At 41.5% G+C, this 21,111-nt stretch overlaps 1 protein-coding gene across 1 annotated transcript in view; it reads left to right on the top strand.

Annotated features, from left to right (window-relative positions):
• Positions 1-20,652, top strand: part of pdcd4a (programmed cell death 4a) — a 55,365-nt gene extending 34,713 nt beyond the window's left edge. The window contains exons 6-11 of the mRNA XM_084318575.1: positions 98-195; positions 1,462-1,576; positions 5,385-5,492; positions 13,476-13,586; positions 14,920-15,059; positions 19,169-20,652. Of these exons, the coding sequence (XP_084174701.1) occupies positions 98-195; positions 1,462-1,576; positions 5,385-5,492; positions 13,476-13,586; positions 14,920-15,059; positions 19,169-19,220 (624 nt within the window). The 3' untranslated portion in view covers positions 19,221-20,652. The remainder of the gene's footprint in view (positions 1-97; positions 196-1,461; positions 1,577-5,384; positions 5,493-13,475; positions 13,587-14,919; positions 15,060-19,168) is intronic.
• The last annotated feature ends 459 nt before the right edge of the window (positions 20,653-21,111 follow it).

The following is a 21,111-nucleotide window of genomic DNA, read 5'->3' as shown; positions in this document are numbered from 1 at the left end:
TACAAAAAATCGTTGTGAAAGAGGAAATGGTTTTGTGCAGAAGACATGCAAGTTCAATGGACGTGCAGTTATAGCCTCTCTCTCTTATCAATTCCAGATGTTGGGCCAGTTTATAGCCAGAGCCATAGCAGACCATGCCCTCCCCATGGCCTTCCTGGACCGCTATAAGGGCAAGGTGGACTGTGACCATGCCAGGTAAGACCAGGCTCAAAGGTTTAACATGTTGATAAGATGAGGCAGCCGATTGATCAAAAAGGTAAAGACACAACTTGAAGGCCCATTTTTATCATACAATTTTCCTAACGTTGTATTTGGTGCATGGTAATACTGATCCCAGACCAGACAGAATCTATGAAGAGATATCTGATGAAACATTCCGTTTGAGCTCAAAGTAATGAAATGGTTCCCGATTGCCTAGTTGCCTTTTTGCAGGCGGATGATGAGGGGTAAGGGCCTTCAGGATGAGGAGGGCAGGATAATGGGGGTTAAGAGCCTTCAGGATGGGGAGGGCAGGCGTTCCTTCCCCGTCATCAAAGACGGCGGTTTGTTTTCATTGTCTATGTAATTGAACGTTTGTTCTCCAGAACTGATTTACCTTCACCGCATGACGGCTCTGCGGTGCAGCCTCCCCACTTGGCTGAGAGTGCAAAGCATCCGTCTGCTCTCTGCAGATGAATAGCTTGGGCTGGGCTATATCATTACAGTATAGCTTATCACAATGTTTTTCTTAGTTTTGACGGTATAGCTTTCCATTACAAATTACAATGTTTTATTTTACATATTTTCATAGTGCTATTTCATTCTTTAAAAAATTATTAATGTAAAAATAAACGTACAGTATTTTGTATGTATTTTTACTATATATAATCGTAGATGGCTGTATTGTAAAAATCCATACCTTTGCATGGATCCATGATGGTATACTTTTCATATTCTGTATACTTCCCAGGCCTATGAATACTGTTATTGCAGTAAAAGAGTGAATCTTTACCTGCAGTAGTGGGAGATGGCATCAGATACCGTTTTAAAATGAAAAAGGTTTTACCCCCACTCTGCATCTAGAGTAGGAGTTCTCATCTATGGACCACTATGTGCCTAAATAAGTTTCACAAAAATTCATATTTTCGTCTAATGAAATCCACGGGTTGTGTCACTCTGCACACCAAAAAACCATGTCCAATCAAATGTTTTACTTCAGGGCGTAAAATCAAAACAACCTCCCGCCCCACCCCAAAGGGAAATTTTGGAATGCGTCACGCTTGTGATGCTCTTTTAAACCTCAAACCTCAAACTGCAAATAATGTAATTCGCTGTATCTCTTCCTTCATGCATATGATGGGGAACCCACCCACGTCTTCTTTCCCAGCCTTTGTTTTAATGCGATACTTGACAGGTCTCCCATTTTTGTGCAGTTATACTGTGGTCTGTGAGTTACACCGTGGTTGTGGTTGGCCTCCTCAGGGCGGCGTTGGACCGTGCAGCAGTCCTCCTCTCCATGAAGAAGGAGATTGTGCGGTTGGATAACGTGTGGGGCGTAGGCGGAGGCCTCAGACCCGTCAAACACCTCGTCAAAGAGGTGAGTACTGACCGACGGACGGCGCAACACTACACGTGAAACTATTCACATTTTACATGTTTGAAAAGCATTTAAAAAGGAGGCGATCGATAACCCGTGCTGAATTCACCAGATGGATAATTATCATTTGCACACCTGGACTCGTTGATTTTTTTTTGGCAAGAGTAGCTTTGCTACTTTCTGCTCTTATGTAATGTAAACAAAAGGCTGAACTGCATGCTGGGTAAAGAGGCAAGGGCCAGCCCTGTGATATCTACCATGTCAGCAGAACGCCCTTTCCCTGAGAAGTAGGGATTTGCAATACCCATAGAGGAGGGGCAGATGGTGGGTGTGTTTGTGTGTATGTACACACCCTCTTCTCAAACTATGACACGCGCCATTAACCCTTCTCTTGTGTTTGTGCATTTATGTTACATTGTTGAGAGATGAATTGACCTGCATTTCTGTGGGTGCAAAGGTGCCCCATCAGTTTTGTAAGTGTACATCTTGTGAAAAGGGTTTGGCGTGCCGTGTCTGTTTGGGCAAGTGTGTGTCCTGGAGTTTGGAATAGAGAGTGTGATCTCCCACTCTGCCCTCTGTCCTGGTATGTTACGTAACCCTCAATACCCCTCAGTCTCCTGTCCAGTTTTTTGATTTCCTGCCTGGTAATTTCCAACCTCTGGCTGAACAGAGTGCCTGCGCTGGGCTGAATCCTCAGGCTGAACAGAGTGCCTGCGCTGGGCTGAATCCTCAGGCTGAACAGAGTGCCTGCGCTGGGCTGAATCCTCAGGCTGAACAGAGTGCCTGCGCTGGGCGGGCTGAATCCTCTTCTTCCACTTCCGAGCCTTTCCTCTAATTTACTTTTCATCCTCATTTTCTCTACTGCTTTTTTTCCCTTTTCATTTTTGAGACTAGCTCTGCTAGCAGCACACATAGCCTACTGTGTACAGACGGTTTCAAACTGTATTTGAAATTAGAAAGCAAACTAAATGAATGGACAAGAGAAAAATAAATCTCAATTTGGTCAGTATTGTCATTTGGACAAGCAAAGCCATTACTTTAAGTTGCAGGCAAGAAAGACAAGTCTGTCCACTGTCTCTGGTTTTAAAGCTGCCCTGTTGCAGGTCACAATACAAAAAAAATATATATATTATTTTTATTATCGATTATTAAAATATATCGCAATAATTATCTTTATTGCCCAGCCCTAGTGCTGTGAAGCGAACGCTTCATTCACAAACTGCACACCTGCACACCACGCTGTTATTCTACTTTTTTGACAAGTCGGCCTTGTGTACATAGAGCCACGGTCAGGGTTTCTACTAGAAAAGACTGGTACCGGTCCACATGTCTGGGAAGGTTTCAATGTCCCGGACAAATGAGAGAAATTCTGGTCAAATATTATATGTTTTTATTGAGCTTATTGCAATAACATTATACCCATTGCTTAATGCTCAATCGTCAATCAAAACGGTCACAGTTACCATTTGTAATAAGTAACGTTACATCTGTCTACACTGCTGCAGCTCTCTCCACTCATGGAATGGCAGGTTCCTTGAGAAAATGGTGTTTTGGTAAAACCAGGAGTGTTTGGGTCCATGACGTGTAGAACGTTATGCGAACTGGACGAAATGTTGTTGGCACAATTTGGAAATGCACAAACCATTGTTTTTTTTATCTCTTTAGATAATGCTAAGGTAGCTGTATTACAACGCAGCCAAGCTTTCATGGTAATGTTGGCGTACTATCGATAGAATCCTCCTTATGCTCGCAAGTCACACAGGATTTCACAGGAGGCCTCTGTTTGAGGGAGATTTCTGTTTCAGTGGCAAAAACAAGCACTTTCTACTTTGTTTTTTTCACAGGACATTATGACCAGAGGGATTTAAATATGCCAGACTTCAACAATTCCTTCCGAAAAAAGGGCAATTACTGGATAACAGAAACCCTGGTCCACTTTTTAACATTTTGTTATTGTTATTATTTCCTTTTTTTTTTTCAACAAATGTTTTTAATTTTCCCTTTTTTAACATAAAACTAGACAAACAATACAGTAAAATCTATGATAAATCACAGGACAATGACAGAAATAATAACTAACGACAGTCCAGTAATTAAATCAAAATAAATGTAGATTAAAAGACATAATAATAAATACAATACAATACATGTGCTCTTGCTCGCTCTTCCTCACTCTTTCCTTCCCCTTCCCTCCCCCTCCACCCCCCCCCCCCCCCTCAGGACCCCCTCTTGGACTATACATCCACTATTCCATTTAACATCAGAAATTACAAGTTCATATGCTTCCCTTTATCTTCTCCACCACAGCTAACCAGATTGCTATGCTGGCTTCATTAACACCTAAAATTTGTGCAGTAGATATCTCTAGATAAATCACATCGAGATAGGTAAGAAGAACCCATACCTTCCGGCACATTTTATCCGGTTGAATCCAGCGTGACGCTATCAACTTTTTGGCAGCCGTAAGACCGGACAAAATTTGTCTCTTTACATGTACAGAGGTTGATAGCTGAGAAACATCATTATTATTGTTATTATTTCCTTGAAGTTTGCCACAGGGCTACATTGCAGCCGGGCCAGAGGCCAGGCAGATTCTGTGCTCCGAAGCTCAAGTGGAGTTTTTTATTTATTGTTTATGACTCAACACTCCCCCCTAGTGGCTGAAATTTAAAATAGCTTTTCAGTCAACACTGTTCCAACAATGAAATTCTCAATAACCTGCATATTAAAAAAAAAATAAAACATTATCAACCACATTACAAAAACGACAAACAAGTATTTGGGTATTCGATTTTTATGACCCATCCCTAACATTTGTTGTTGTGATCTAGTCATGTTGTGACATTTTGAGATGGTGATTGATAATCTTAAATTAATTTAGGATTTTCTTTTTGTACTCCTTTTGGAAGGCAGCCCATGTCTTGGGGGCTAAATTAATCTTCATGCTTTATTGACCCTTAACTCAGGAGTGTGTCACATGTGCCTGTCGGTCCTGTGCACTGCTCCTGGGAAATTCCAAAGGAGATTGCAATCAGGGGATTGTATTTGACTGGTTAGATAACCCCCCCAAAGTGTATTTGACTGGTTAGATAACCCCCCCAAAGTCTACTCATGCGTGTGCTGGCTAGTGTCTTTGCATTATATTGTAAAGATTTTCAAAATGGTGTGATGTAAAACCGCTTACAAGGAATATGTATTGCTTCAGCCCAACTTAAACAATGTGCTCCAGTTTACACAACATAGTTGACAGCTCTGAGGTGAGCATCCCTGATTGAGTCCATTTGTCCAGTGACGGAATTCTTGGGAAGACCTATGTCTGTTTTATTACGTTTTTCTGAAGTTTAGCCAATTAAAATGTGGCCAAAATCTAAACATCTGGAGTTTGCTGAAGCCAAATCGTAACCTGGATTTAGCTTCTACTCTCGTACTGTGTTTGTGTGTGTGTTTGTTTATGCGTGCCTGTCTTTGTAAGAATCATGCTACTTGTGAGGGGGCTTCAACCAGCTGGTATTACCAGGAGGACGGCCAAATAGTTAGCAGGGTATTATTCACTATCTGCCATCATTGTCAATTAGTGTGAAGATGGCACTGCTTTTATTTATTATTTTTATTATTTTTTTATATCCTTGAAGTAGATTCTGTTAATTATTATGCTATCTGCATACTTTTGCGGTATGTTGCAACCTGGTTAACAAACATATGTAACTGACGTAATATCTGTTTGCATCTACAATGTTTATGTCCCTTGTATGCTTGTAATCTATGCCTATGTGGTTCTAAGTTATTTGTGTGTGTGTCTTTTTTGCAGATGAATCTTCTTCTGAAGGAGTACCTGATATCAGGGGAGGTGTCGGAGGCAGAACACTGTCTGCGGGACCTAGAAGTACCACATTTCCATCATGAGCTGGTCTATGAGGTGAGGCCTGATTCTGCTCCTTAGGGCTGGGAATCACCAGAGGCATTATATATCATCCAGTGTTCGAGTCAGAGTCGAGTCCCCATTACCCTAGTCCGAGTCCAAGTCATCAAGGTTGAGTCCACTCCACTCTGGCAGTCAAAGCTGACATACAAATAAAAAAAGGTCTACATTAAACATTGACACAGCGGCCACCCTTTCAAAGGGAGTTTATTTACTTTGTGACACAATAGCCAAAAAAATTCACTAGCCATCAATATCTTATGCCAAATGATTAGGGCCTATTACAAAACAATTTTAACCTCTTAACACATTGACCGCCACAGCAGGGGGCGCTAATACCCCATTCATTGCCAGGTCTTTATTCAATGGATATAGTTTTAGACTGTGGCATTTGCGAGTGCTTAAAATATATCTTATATTATATCTATGGGTCTAATAACGCCGTCGGTCTCAGTGAGCTGCTTCTAGTCAACATTGCAGAGACGGATTGTTTTTTCATTCGTACATTTCCATTTTATACCGTTTTGAATAGAGTATGGTTTGGGTGTTTTTCAGTAATTCCAGAAAAAGGCGAGAAATGCATTTTACTGTAATTCAGTCAAGTTGTAATTTTTCGTCTTATCTAATCATCCTGAAATCAACGCTAGATTATCACTATGTCTCCTCGTCCATACATGAAATGACCGTCGTAGCGTCGTCCCCCCCCCCACCGCAGCCAACGGTAATAAGCACATACACCTACACACAGATCTCTTTGATCGCGGTAGAAATAAATGTCAGATCAACGATCAAATTAATATATGATGTTCTTACCTTGTATCTGATGTAATGCAAAAGAGATAATCCAAATATCTTATCGCAATTCCAAATAATGCTTGTGGAGGTCCGCACCACACTACCGACCGTTTCACAATGACGGGCTCAGATCGCCTCCTAAAAGACACAAGCCCATTTTCAATGAGATGCAATAGCTCCGCCTGGCAGTAGAGGGCGGTGTTGACCGTCTGCCAGCTCAGACAGGGTCTGAAGACTATACCAGAGGCTGCGGCTATGAATTATGAATAGATATAGCGAATAAACGATATAACGATCCCAAAAACGAGTAAACTCGTTGTTGGGGGCCATTGTGTTAACGTGCAACGGCCCGGCCGCGTGAATAATTTCCCTAAGGTGGTTGTCCTTCCGCGTTCGGTTTGCGCGATCTGATTGGCCACTGACGTTTCTGGTCATGTGACATGTGCGCCAATCGTGTGATGGCAAGTTCTGCGCCAATTTCCGGGTCTAACAGCCTGCAAACTACCTAACGCCTAGTTTATCACTGGTTAAGCTTAGGCGACTCTTTCGAAGTTGGTTAAGGTTAGAGTTTGGAATCAGGGCTGGTGTTTTATCGCCATGCTCTAAGACAAACTCCAACCTTAACCAACTTCGAAAAAGAGTGCCTAAGCTTAACCGGCGAAAGAACTTGCCGTCACACGATTGGCCGCACATGTCACATGACCAGAAACGTCAGTGGCCAATCAGATCGCGCAAACCGACAACCCCCTTAGGGAAAGTATTCACACGGCCCGGCCCTGGGCCCTCTTGAGGACGATTTGCCCACCGGCGCCCGACGCCACTTTGGCGACCTCTAGCGGCTCCGGTGTTTTTCTACAACTCAAGTTCAGACCTATGTTACTCTATTTCATTAGCAGTAGGGATGCCCCCCGGACCCCGGTTTTGAACGGGAACCGGTACTATATTAGAAAATACCGGAGTATTTATAAGCTCCGACGTCCTCGGTACTGCTATCGATACTCTAGAGAAATTATTATTATTATTATTATTATTATTTAAAAGTTGCGAACGATCCTCTCTCTGTCTCTGCACGAGAAGCGAGCCGCAGCCAGCGAGTCAATTATTACACACACTCCTCGCGAGTCGCTCGCTAGTGCTACACATAGACATACGGGTACTACATACGGGTACTCCTTAATGAAAGTGCCCCGACGCCCCGTGCTATAGCGCGCTGCACACAGACAGCAGCTCTGCATGCACCGAGTCGTGATCATGGCGGATAGAGCGAAGCGTTCTAAAGTATGGATATACTTTACAAGGGTCAATGCCGACAATGCACGTTGCCACAAGTGCAACAAAACATTTGCCAGTAAGGGTGGCAATACGAGCAATCTATCAAAACATTTGTTGGCAAAACACGATATTAGTGTGCAGAAATGCGCGTATTTGACTGCCTTGCGCGCAGTGTCCCATCTGCATCCACGTCCACTGCAGCCGGTAAGCCAAGATACAGAGTTGCCTAGGCTAATAACGAATTATTACAAATAGGCTAATAAACAAAATAATTGTTTAGCTACAAATACTACAATCTAAAAACGTTTTATAGATCGTCAAGCTGAGGCGTCAGCCACCATGTCCCAGCCCAGTGAGCCCAGGGCCACCACACATCCTCCCTCTACCTCCCTCCACCACCCAAAGTCCTTTCACCCTAGCAGCTAGAGTATGGATGACAGAGGATAGGGTGAACGAGTGTCACAGGGCTGTGACAAAGTTTGTTGTCAAAGGCCTGCACCCCTTCTCTACAGTGGAGTCCAAGGACTTTAGGTAACAACTAATCATTCAGTGTATATCGTTTTTTTTGTATACATAGTTGTCTAACTTGTCTGTTGTTGTTATAAGTTATTATTGAAGCAGCTATTCCCACCACTCCACACAAATTTACAATAATTCAATCATTTCTAATCTTTACTGTAGGGAGATGACCAATGCTCTCAACTGCAAATATAAAAATCATAAAAAAATAATCAAAAAGAACCGATAAGAGTATCGATAAAGTACCGAACCGTTAAGCAGTATCGATAAGAGTAGTAGTATCGATAAAATCCTAACGATACCCATCCCTAATTAGCAGTAAAAGTGAATACAATCTTTATTGTATCAGAAACTTCAGAATGTTATCTTTCAAAAGACACCAGGCTCATGCATGTGCTATAAGAATAAAGTATAGTATTTTGGTTTGCAAAAAAAGTATGGAGTAGTTAAAAAATGGCTGTTAAGAGGTTGAATAAATAACCGACCGTATTTATCAATTAACCTCGTCTGCACCTTCTGAGTTTGAATGCAATCAATGCTCGAGTCCGAGTCATCAGTGCTCAAGTCCAAGTCGAGTCACAAGTCCTGAAAATCGGTCCAAGACTCGAGTACTACAACACTGTTATCACCATACTAGAGTCATGATATTGCGATTTATTACCCCTTTTCAACAGCAAATTATGGCCCCAATGGAAAACTTTGTTACTACCTGCAATATAAATATACATACATACATCGGTTTTATCTGATAAGATAACGTTTTCAGTCTGTTCACCACATTCCAATAATTGTTATTGCCGTAAAGCAGGATTGTCGAGCTAAAAAAGTGTTTTATTATTTATTTTTATAATATTGCAATATATTGCTGTAGCAATACCCCCCCTACTACACCTACAGGCTCATTGTGTGGTATTTAAAGCTGATACTGATGATGGATGGCTCATACGATACTAAGCTGATACTATATTTATAATAATAAAATGAATGGTAACCCTGAATTCAGCTCGGCCCTATATGATCCGTGGTCAAATTACCGGTAGGTCTCACACACAAGATAGTTCAAAATACAGGTCCGAAATATCTATCTAATTATTTTAATCGATTCCGTGACAATCATTCATACTCCACTAGAAGGAGCAGTACGGATTTTATTCTGCCAAGATTTAACTCCCTAATGGGCACAAATACATTTTTATATTCTGCAGCACTGGAGTGGAACAAGCTTCCAGTGGCCCTGAAAAACATCGAAGAGGGGGGAAGTTTTAGACGTGCCACAAAGAAATGGCTAGCCAGTGAAGTATAGAATAGCCATAGGAAGGAGAGGGTAGGAAGTGCTTTTTTTGTATGGGGTTGCTATTATGTTTTATTCTGTTTTTTATTATGATGATCTTTGTTTTATTATGATGCTCTGTTTTATTATGATGCTCTATGTTTTATTATGATGCTCTATGTTTTTATTATGATGCTCTGTTTTAGTATGTTTTATTATGATGCTCTATGTTTTATGATGTCTGTCCAATCAATCAATCAGTCCTTAACACTTTGATCGCCGGGGTTAAATTCATAATTTACCATCCCTCGCCAGCCCTATTTAACATGGAGAAGTTCCCCTTATTTGCAGGGCTATAACTTTTTTAATTGTATTGCTAAATTGACATTACCATGGCCCATTCAAAGTCCTATATCTATTGTTCAGGGTGTAGCAACGTTATACTTTTTCATTCACATATTCATACTAAAATACGGTCTAAAGTATAAGTATGTTTTTATCGTTTTCTGCAGCTTTCTCCAGAACGTGATTTATAGCCCTAAATGCATTATATTGATGATTGTATACAGTTTGATAGCAATCGGCGCGAGATAAAAAATGTCAACTGCACATACTTCTAGAAGTTACTACGTATGAGCTGATGTTGACCGGATGGGCGGGGGGTCGTTTATAATTCCGTGGGCAACGTTATGTCATTCATCTAGTGTGGGTGATATGATCATTAGAGCAGTTAGTATAGAAGACATTAAAAAATAACGCTGAAACTCACCATAGCTTCCTCTCCCCGTTGGGAGATGAGCATGGAACAGAATTTTTTCTATTATGGGATGTAGAAATACCAGATCCATTTCCAGGTTGTATAATAGTATATACGTCCAAATCATGTTGTTTATCGAGTTATTGGCAACGGATCGCTATCCATTGTGTCGAGATCGAGTCCCGGGACCTATAGCGAGTGATCAGACCAAATTGAAATGAGCACCAGCTTCCACTTCCTGTTTCTTCCCTGGGCGATCAGGCCGATCGGCCACCAGATGGCGCTCTTGAACCGTTAGAGCGTTGATAGGGGCTCACCAGTACATCTCATGTCTCCGGGGGAGAAATATGATTTCGATCACAGATTTTTGAAATATTGATATCAAAGACGCTGTCCAGCGTCAACGGCAGAATGAGCATGGCGGGGAATGACGTGTTCCAGCGTCAACGGCGATTAAAGGGTTAAGTATACTGAAGGAAATGATCAGGCAGCTTGCTGTGGCCAAGAATGTTAACGGCTGGTTTGTTAATCAGCTAAACTATAAAATGTTTTCCCCAATACAAAGCCAATGAAACTAAACGCCTTGGGGAAGTAAAATAACAGACCCTTTAATGAATGCACATACTTTAATTGAGGTTTGCCTTATGCACAAGACTGTCACAAGACTGCTCTCATTTGTATAATGTTCAGAAACCTTGAGTTCATAAGGAAGGCCAGGCTGCAAAGACATCAGCTGCCTGCCTTCTTGAAACTGAACGCTTAATTCACTTGTTTATGGAAAGTTTGAATGAATGGTAGGAATCACACATACATACCTGGGCATACAATACCGTGTATTTATACTTGCATATCCTTGTATCATCATGCTTTAAGTTAAGGTTATTTCATCATTTGTGTAAAATTCATAGGAATTTAGTGGGCTGAGCTCAAATTAAGACTGCATATATATATAAAATACATATACAGTATATAATACACACATGCATATATGTGCCGTCTTAAAAATAGCTACACATAAGCATATATTATATACCATGCACTTTGAGTGTAAGCTGGTGACTGAGGAGGAGGATGAGAAGTGGTTGGTGAAAACAGCAAACCAGTGTATGCATACTACCCTATACATATAGACTGCATTCAAATTGTAACACACGGTCCTCTCGACATATTGATTGCATTAAAAATGGTAACACACGGTTCTCTTATAAACTTAAAAGTCCTCTTCCTTCTCTCTGACTTTAAAGGCTCAATCAATAAGTCTCTATAATTTATTTGACTATAAAATATTGGCTCTATATACTTAGATTCCTGTCGAGTTTGAATAAGCCCTTTTTTTAGATTGCCTAACAACTCAAAATACTGATACATTATTAGCTAATATTTACAAACATTACAGATGTAAACAAATGTGTACATAAAGTATCCTTGTAACAAAAGCTTACCGATGCCATGGTTTTGATTTTTAGATATTTGAGTGCAACTTGTTTACATTTAGATTACAGATTGCACCCATTTAATTAATGGAGCACAGAGTTGCATTCAGCCATGATGACAAACAACTCTCCGGATAAATTACCGGTATAAATAAAACACTAGTGCCTCCTTGTGGTAAAACCCCAGATCTGAACCTTCTTAAATACATACTCCTATGTTGCTTTTCAATAACCTTATTAACTATCAAATCAGCGTATTTGATTTTTCTAAGGCCTTACTCACTTGTGCATTAAATCAACAAGTGTATGATTTATTTAAGAGTAAAGGACCATTGGGGCGGTCATGTGGCGTAACGGAGATTGCGTTCGTCACCAACCCCGGAGCGGCTGGATTCGCCCGTTCGAATCCAGCTCACAGCTCCGGGGTTGTCACCAGCTTTGCTGGCCGTTCACACTAATACAATTGGCAGTATTAGAGGGTGGGAGAAGCTGGCGGGGTGGGTCCGGGTCGTTGTAAACAGCGACTCCTACAGTTCGGTCGGGGCGCCTGCTAAGCGCGGATAGGATCTAAGTGGGATAGTGTGATCCTTCCACACGCTACGCCCTCTCGGTGAGAATCCGCACTGCCAGGTGAAAAGAAGCGGTTGATTGGCTGGACGTGTGTCGGAGGAAGCACGTGGTAGCCTCCACTCTCCCAGACCGACTGTGGGGGGTAAGTGCGCAGCGACCAGGAAGGGGATTGGGAATTGGCATAACGACTAACATTGGGATGGGAGAAAATCGGAGGAAAAAGGAGGGGGGGAAATATAAAAAAAAAAAAAAAAAAAAAAAAAGGGGTAAAGGACCATCTAATCCTATTGAAATTTGAATTGTTTAGTTCATATTGCTGTGTATTCAGAGACGAGGGGACAGAATCACTGCAGTAGTTTTGAATGGGGGAAAACCATTCTATACTAAATGCTGTATTACAAAACAAACATTCACGGAAAATAATTACATGTGATGTGAATTTTAGGTTGAATAAAATGATAATTTACTGGATTTTGAGGTGAAATGTGCAATTTTAAAACATGTTTTGAATGAATCACAACCTCTGCCAAAAGGCTGGGAATTGCACAGTGAGTGTTTGCCATGATGACTAAGAACTCCAAAACCACTTGATGGCCCATGCGTAGAAGCTGGTCTAAGTGGGGATAAAAGGCATTTCTCTATCACAACATTGCCCATTGTTTGACTAAATGAACCGTTCTGTGTTGATGATATGTATACTAGGGATGGGTACCGAATTCGGTACTTTTAAGGGTACTGACCGAAACACGTCGGTACTACCGTGTATCGATTCACGTGAGATCCAACGGTGCCAATTTTCTGTAATGCACAAAAAGAAAACGCTATAAATCCCTGCTACGCCATTTCGTTTTTTTATTTCTCTGGATTATCTATCACAAAACAACGTTATTGTCATATATTGGAGTGCAGTTATTGTGTCTACCTTCTGTGAACGTTTAGCAACAATCAGAGTTGAAAAAACGATCAAAAATGGTGGAGCAATGTCCATAATTAACTTTATTATTTACAGATTTCATTCACGGTTCTTGTGATACTAAATCCAGATTGAAGTCTACCATTGGAAAGAGTAGATTTGGCCCGATCCATAGATATGCAACATGGCTATAATAAAAAATAAAAAGAATTACAACTGAGGTAGTACAGAAAAAGGGTACCGTTGGGTACCGGTATCGATTCACCGGTATCGGTTCAATTGTGAAAGGTAGTAAGGTACCCATCCCTAATGTATACGGCAGCTTATTGGATACGGATGACTCCCCGTTCAAAGAGCTGGTGGTCAGGTCTTGTTCTCAAGATGCCGGCAGAGTGAGCCGACTAATCTTTAGACAAACGTTGGTATAATTTTCATCCTTGTGGTTCTTCAGGCTGTGGTGATGGTGCTGGAGTCAAAAGGGGACAAAGCCATCCAGATGATGGTGAAGCTGCTCAAGGCCTTTTGGAAGATAGGCCTCATCACTGTGGATCAGATGAACAGGGTCAGTCCTTTTTTTCTTTTTTTTTGTCAAGTGTGGGTCACTACCAATGATATGCTTCATTGCTTCACCAATATATAAAATGTTATATTACGTTTTTCTGCAGATTTAACAGTGTGCACGTAATATATACTGCATATTTACATTTATATTTTTATATTTACCCAATATATATATACTGTATATCTATTTGTCTGAATATAGCTGCATATAACCCCTCTATATACTTACTTTTATACAATGGCATGCAAATTCCTTGATTCTGATTGGCTGAAACAGTCAAGTTAGACGTTATTTGGTATAACGCACTCCACGTGACCCCAGATACCTCCCACAACCGGATTACTTTTTTTTTTTTAAATTGAGACTGAATGAATCCACCATAGATAGACAAATGGAAGTATGAATATATTTTGAACAAAATCCTCCAAAAAAGATAGTCAACTGGAATATGTTAGTTTGTTACACATATGTTGGATTATGTAATTGGTTTGTCATGACCCATTGTGAAACAAAAGAAAAATCGCAGACTTAAAAAATAAATAAAAATGGCCGTCACACAAATCGATTTCACTGGATGTCCCGGACACAATGGAAGTATGGATATATTCGTAACGAATCATTTAAAAAAGATAGTCAACTGGAATATGTTAGTTGTTTACACATATGTTGGATTATGTAATTGGTTTGTCATGACCCATTGTCAAAACAATAATAAATCGCGGGATTTATATGAAGTTTGTTGTTAGATGGCATGCTTTGTAGCACCTCCCTCTGCTTCAAAAGGACACTGTCACACGAAGCGATTCCACTGGATGTCCCGGACACAATGGAAGTATGGATATCAACTGGAATATGTTAGTTGTTTACACATATGTTAGGTTTGTCATGACCCATTGTCAAAACAATAATAAATCGAGGGATTTATATGAAGTTTGTTGTTAGATGGCATGATTTGTAGCACCTCCCTCTGCTTCAAAAGGACACTGTCACACGAAGCGATTTCACTGGATGTCCCGGACACAATGGAAGTATGGATATCAACTGGAATATGTTAGTTGTTTACACATATGTTAGGTCGGGCCTAACAACCACGCCTAGGCGTGATCTAATGAGTATAACACTCCTGCGTGTGATGTAATGCTTAAATATACCTGCATATAAACTGTCATGCCCAACTTATTTTTGATGTACTGTACTTGTGCTGTATAATGACAATACATTAGAATCTAATCTAATACATGCACACTCCTCTGCAATGGAGGTGTAATGATGTGCACAACATCTTCAATAATGATGCCCCGCCCCTTTTTTTGTGTGTTGGTTCCTGTTGCAGGGTTTCCAGCGCGTGTACGATGAGCTCCCCGAGATCAACCTTGATGCTCCCCATGCCCACTCCATCATGGAGTCTTTTGTGGACCTGTGCTTCCAGGAGGCGGTCATCACCAAACAGCTGAGAGACGCCTGTCCTTGCAGGTTAGGACCACGATTTTTATCGTTCATTACAGAGGTTTAGTTACCGATTTGTGGAAGTAAATGACTCATGGCAGGGCTCTACGCTAACCTTTTTCCCAAGGAGCACATGTGCTCCTAAATGAAAAAATTTAGGAGCACACAAAGAAATTTAGGAGCACCCAAAAATATTTAGGAGCACAGTGAAAATATTTCAAGTAACAGTAATATTTTTTTTAAATAAATGTATATTTGTACTGTGCGTGCATGTGTGTAAATTAGCTCTTGCTACAACCCTGCATGTTTACATTTTGTATTTTGTACTTGATGTTCATTAACATGTGCTGTCCCTATCAAATAAACTATCAAATCAAACTACTGCTACAAAAGTAACAGTCACTTAACTTTAGCTTTTGCCCCTTTTATGCATACAATGCCTATGTTTTGGCTGTGTTGCTCTTCTAGAAAAATAATCCTTTCAGGGTTGCCTATTGAAATACTGTTTGAGTTTGCGTGTCAGGTAGACCATTGATTGACAGTCGCGTCTGCCAATTACGTCACACTGCTTGCACTCCGGCTGTCCGGCGCTGCAGCTGGACCCTATTGCCCACCTCTGCTGTTGGGTTGATAACGCTAGCCAAGTTAGCTGTACACACATACACAGTGGGCCAGTTACTTTGGTGTAGGGGTGTAACAATGCATCGATCCTAAGGGGAAATTCAACTGCATCGATTTGAAAATGTTAGAATCGATTATCTCAATTTGAATGTGTACACAGTGTTATGTTGTTATCATGTCCGTTAGTCAACACAACGACATACGCTACTGCATCAACGTTATGATTAACAAAGCAAGGCATTCGTTTTGTTGCATTAACGTTATATTACTATTGCTATCGCTAAATCTAGGTGTTCTAAAATCTATTGCTATTGGTAAGACTATAATAAGTTAGTGTCTCGGAAAACGCTCGCATATCGCAATCAGAGCCCTGATCGCAATGGCCGACTTGCAGGAAGTAAACAAGCCAAATGAGGGCTTCCGATTGGTCATTTGCTTTATTTCCCATGAAACCAGTCACGTCACTCTACTGTGATTGGACCGTTGGCTTGAGTGCAATGTGGGACTTGTAGTTTTTTAACGATTCTCAGCGGAGAATCTGCACTTGCACGCCGTGCGAGTAATTGATTTTTCAGGTTCGCACACACACATATTTTTTGGTGCATATGCGAGCAATATGGTCGCACTGTAGAGCCCTGCGTGGGCTGTAATGAGGCTCTATGTCTATTGGGCACCTTTTCTTTTGTATGTCTCTGCTGGCAGCACTAAACGGACGGACGCCTGTGGGAAGCACTGGTCGCGGTTGCTGTTGTTGCTAGGCTAATATTGAAGATTGTTAAAAGTAGAAATATTTTCAACTGCTCTTAACTCTTTCACTACCACACTACCGAAGGGTTGACCTGCAACAATACAGAAGGGTTAACCCTATCACTACAGTCTGTAGTGTGGTAGTGAAAGGGTTAACCGTCTGTAGTGGTAGTGAAAGGGTTAACCTCCTGTAGTGTGGTAGTGAAAGAGTTGATGGCTAAACAATTTTTCAGATCTCTGCACCGTCGGGTACAGTAAACGGCATTTTTCATTAAAATGAACGATGAATTAGGCGGCTACGTGGCGTAGTGGGCAAGGCGCTCGCCACGAATGCGGAGACGCTGGGCTCGCCTGTTCGAGCCCAGCGCTCCACATTGCTTTCAGTTTAGCTGGTCGTTCATACTAATACACATTGGCCGTATTAGGGGGTGGGAAACTGATGGGTGGGGATCGGGCGTTGTGGACAGCGACTCCTACAGGTCGGTTGGTGCGCCTGCGCAGTAGAATCAGCAAGTGTCGGGGGCAGCTTGAGCCTCCCACGCGTTACTCCTCGCCACTGAGAGATCGAGCTGCGCAGGTGAAAAGATGCGACTGCTGTTACCTCAAGTACCGGAGGGGACTTGTGCTATGTATGACTTAGTCCACATTGCAGCCGGCTTGTGGGAGGCAAGAAACAGCGTTCGTGACAGGGGAGGGTTGAATTGGATGATACGAAATTGGGATGGGAGAAAATATAGAAAAATGGGAGAAAAAGTGGATAAAAAAAAAATGAACAATGAATTGAAAAGTCAGGTCTCCGGTGGACATGCAGCGTAACTGCTTGGTCTAAAATTGTAAATATCATTTTGGTCCCGTGGTTGCTGAGCTTTGTTGCCAAAGAATTTTTTTCTTTTGTCGACATGTCTAAACCAGATTTTTTTAAGACCTATGTGTATGGCATGGCAGCGAACACTAGAAACCATAGTACGCTGCGTTTGATGCAGTCTACTGCGACTATCCACTATATCATGAAATCAAGTGGCCCATTATCATGTCCGTTAGTCAACACAACGACATACGCTACTGCATCAACGTTATGATTAACAAAGCAAGGCATTCGTTTTGTTGCATTAACGTTATATTACTATTGCTATCGCTAAATCTAGGTGTTCTAAAATCTATTGCTATTGGTAAGACTATAATAAGTTAGTGTCTCGGAAAACGCTCGCATATCGCAATCAGAGCCCTGATCGCAATGGCCGACTTGCAGGAAGTAAACAAGCCAAATGAGGGCTTCCGATTGGTCATTTGCTTTATTTCCCATGAAACCAGTCACGTCACTCTACTGTGATTGGACCGTTGGCTTGAGTGCAATGTGGGACTTGTAGTTTTTTAACGATTCTCAGCGGAGAATCTGCACTTGCACGCCGTGCGAGTAATTGATTTTTCAGGTTCGCACACACACATATTTTTTGGTGCATATGCGAGCAATATGGTCGCACTGTAGAGCCCTGCGTGGGCTGTAATGAGGCTCTATGTCTATTGGGCACCTTTTCTTTTGTATGTCTCTGCTGGCAGCACTAAACGGACGGACGCCTGTGGGAAGCACTGGTCGCGGTTGCTGTTGTTGCTAGGCTAATATTGAAGATTGTTAAAAGTAGAAATATTTTCAACTGCTCTTAACTCTTTCACTACCACACTACCGAAGGGTTGACCTGCAACAATACAGAAGGGTTAACCCTATCACTACAGTCTGTAGTGTGGTAGTGAAAGGGTTAACCGTCTGTAGTGGTAGTGAAAGGGTTAACCTCCTGTAGTGTGGTAGTGAAAGAGTTGATGGCTAAACAATTTTTCAGATCTCTGCACCGTCGGGTACAGTAAACGGCATTTTTCATTAAAATGAACGATGAATTAGGCGGCTACGTGGCGTAGTGGGCAAGGCGCTCGCCACGAATGCGGAGACGCTGGGCTCGCCTGTTCGAGCCCAGCGCTCCACATTGCTTTCAGTTTAGCTGGTCGTTCATACTAATACACATTGGCCGTATTAGGGGGTGGGAAACTGATGGGTGGGGATCGGGCGTTGTGGACAGCGACTCCTACAGGTCGGTTGGTGCGCCTGCGCAGTAGAATCAGCAAGTGTCGGGGGCAGCTTGAGCCTCCCACGCGTTACTCCTCGCCACTGAGAGATCGAGCTGCGCAGGTGAAAAGATGCGACTGCTGTTACCTCAAGTACCGGAGGGGACTTGTGCTATGTATGACTTAGTCCACATTGCAGCCGGCTTGTGGGAGGCAAGAAACAGCGTTCGTGACAGGGGAGGGTTGAATTGGATGATACGAAATTGGGATGGGAGAAAATATAGAAAAATGGGAGAAAAAGTGGATAAAAAAAAAATGAACAATGAATTGAAAAGTCAGGTCTCCGGTGGACATGCAGCGTAACTGCTTGGTCTAAAATTGTAAATATCATTTTGGTCCCGTGGTTGCTGAGCTTTGTTGCCAAAGAATTTTTTTCTTTTGTCGACATGTCTAAACCAGATTTTTTTAAGACCTATGTGTATGGCATGGCAGCGAACACTAGAAACCATAGTACGCTGCGTTTGATGCAGTCTACTGCGACTATCCACTATATCATGAAATCAAGTGGCCCAGGGATAGCTTTAATTAATTCATCATTTCACTTTGTATAGAATACAGAATAATTCAGTTTTTTTTATATATCTTTTAATGGATTGTATGTCATGTTAATATCAATACTGTATCAACTTCTCTTTCTCTGTTTTATCCACTAGAGGGCGAAAGCGCTTTGTGAGCGAGGGAGATGGGGGAGTGATCAAAACCTAATCCAGAAGAAGAGGAGGAGGAGGCAGGGAGGCTACAGGTTTCCTCTGCTCCATGCACCCTTTCTGAAGCAGGATAGACTGGCGGACGAACTTTCCTTGCGCTATTCCTGATAATGTCATCATCACACATGCATGCGCGTGCGCGCACACACACACCAATGTTGACGTCAGGTGAAAGTAGACTAAAAGAGAGGCCCAGGTGTTCCTTTCATCTGTTTTTTTCCCCTAAAAAAAGAAATGTCTTTCTCTTTATTTTTTATTTTGTTATATTTGTAAGAATGTTGTTTATTTCAGGGTTTTTTGATGCAACCCCTCTGGCCTCAGTCCTCGTACCTTATCGGTCAGGAATGACAAGTCAAAGCTTGACTAGAAGGAAAGGTTGCCGTTGAGCTCTACGGGAGTTTAACTAGAGTGATGTCTGGTGCCGGACACGAAGGGTTCTTTGATCTCTGTTGCTTTGCTGCACTGTGGCCCTCTGTTTATAATTTAGTTTTTGCTGTACAATGCTAAACAACAAAGCACGTTTGAAAGAAATCTCTTAAAAAAAAATAAAAAATAAAAAAAAATACATTGCAAGCGCTTGGTAACTGATTTTTGTTTAAATAACAAGGACCTCAGTGTTTCCCTGCCAAATTTCTGTTTGTAATTTCATTCAAGTCCAAATTCTTTAACCGTTTATTTCTGGTTCTCTTGGTCTTATATTTGCTGGGGTCTTTCTGTCCTCATCTCAGTCTAGTAGGACTTCAGTTCACTATTTTGTTTAAGTTCAAGCGGCTGGGCAATTCAAGGTGATATTGGTTTGATGTTCAGATGGAACCAAGTTCAACGCATTATGTTTTGATGGCCTCTTGAGTGTAAGACTGAATTATTGGGGTTTTAGCATATCTTTCAACAACAAAAACTCTGGATCTTTTTAACATGGTCCTTCTGTTTTGAGTTTTATCAGACACAGAACACTTCCCATGTCTGGTTTGTTTTTCAGTCACCAGCTGCCAGTGTAATGAAACATGAAAGTTCTTGAAACTTTATTGGGCAGTTTTTTCACAACAGGTTCAACTTACTCCTAGAGGGGATGAGGCACTGTTACTCAAACGGATATCCTGTTGCCTATAAAACTATACAATTATAGTTGCTATTGCTACAGAGAACAGATTAATTTGATAAACATGTTTTTGATGCATACCCCAACCCCCCAAAAAACTAAACTAACATTAAGAACTAGCAAACCGTAATGCCTCTGGACACTAGAGAACACGAATCAGAATCGATCATTGAACATTCAATGCAGCATTTTTATCATTTGTGTCTGGGAAAATGTATGCCGCAATTCATATCTTACAAGAGATATTCTGCCTCCGTCTGATCAGTATATAAAAATCACAAAGTTAGGGATATGGATGGGAATATGTTTCAATGATTAAAAGAAAAATCAAAAAAAGAAGCAAAACTCATTCTGTCTCTAGTATTATTTGTTCACGCCAACCGTTTTGGAGATGAGGGTGGAAGGGAAGAAAAACAAAAAATGGTAAAGAGCAAGAATAGTTTGGTTTTCCATTATTGTTGATTAATCATCAATTGTAATGCATAATCTTTACATCTCTTACTTAATATCTCCATTCCATCCCCCAGTTCCTCCTTTTTTTTTTTTGTATCCACTTTTTCTCCCATCCAATTCAACCCTCCCCTGTCTCGAACGCTGTTTCTTGCCTCCCACAAGCCGGCTGCAATGTGGACTAAGTCATACATTGCACGAGTCCCCTCCGGTACTCGAGGTAACAGCAGTCGCATCTTTTCACCTGTGCGGCGCTATCTTTCAGCGTCAGGGGTCTGTGCTTTGGAGGGGCGCCGCTCCCTGATTCTACTGCGCAGGCGCACCAACCGACCTGTAGGAG

The sequence above is a fragment of the Notolepis coatsorum genome, assembly GCF_963971535.1.
Source record: "Notolepis coatsorum genome assembly, chromosome: 7".
Taxonomy (NCBI): domain Eukaryota; kingdom Metazoa; phylum Chordata; class Actinopteri; order Aulopiformes; family Paralepididae; genus Notolepis; species Notolepis coatsorum.
The sequence above is the reverse complement of the archived record's forward strand: the minus strand, read 5'-3'. Positions and strand labels throughout refer to the sequence as shown.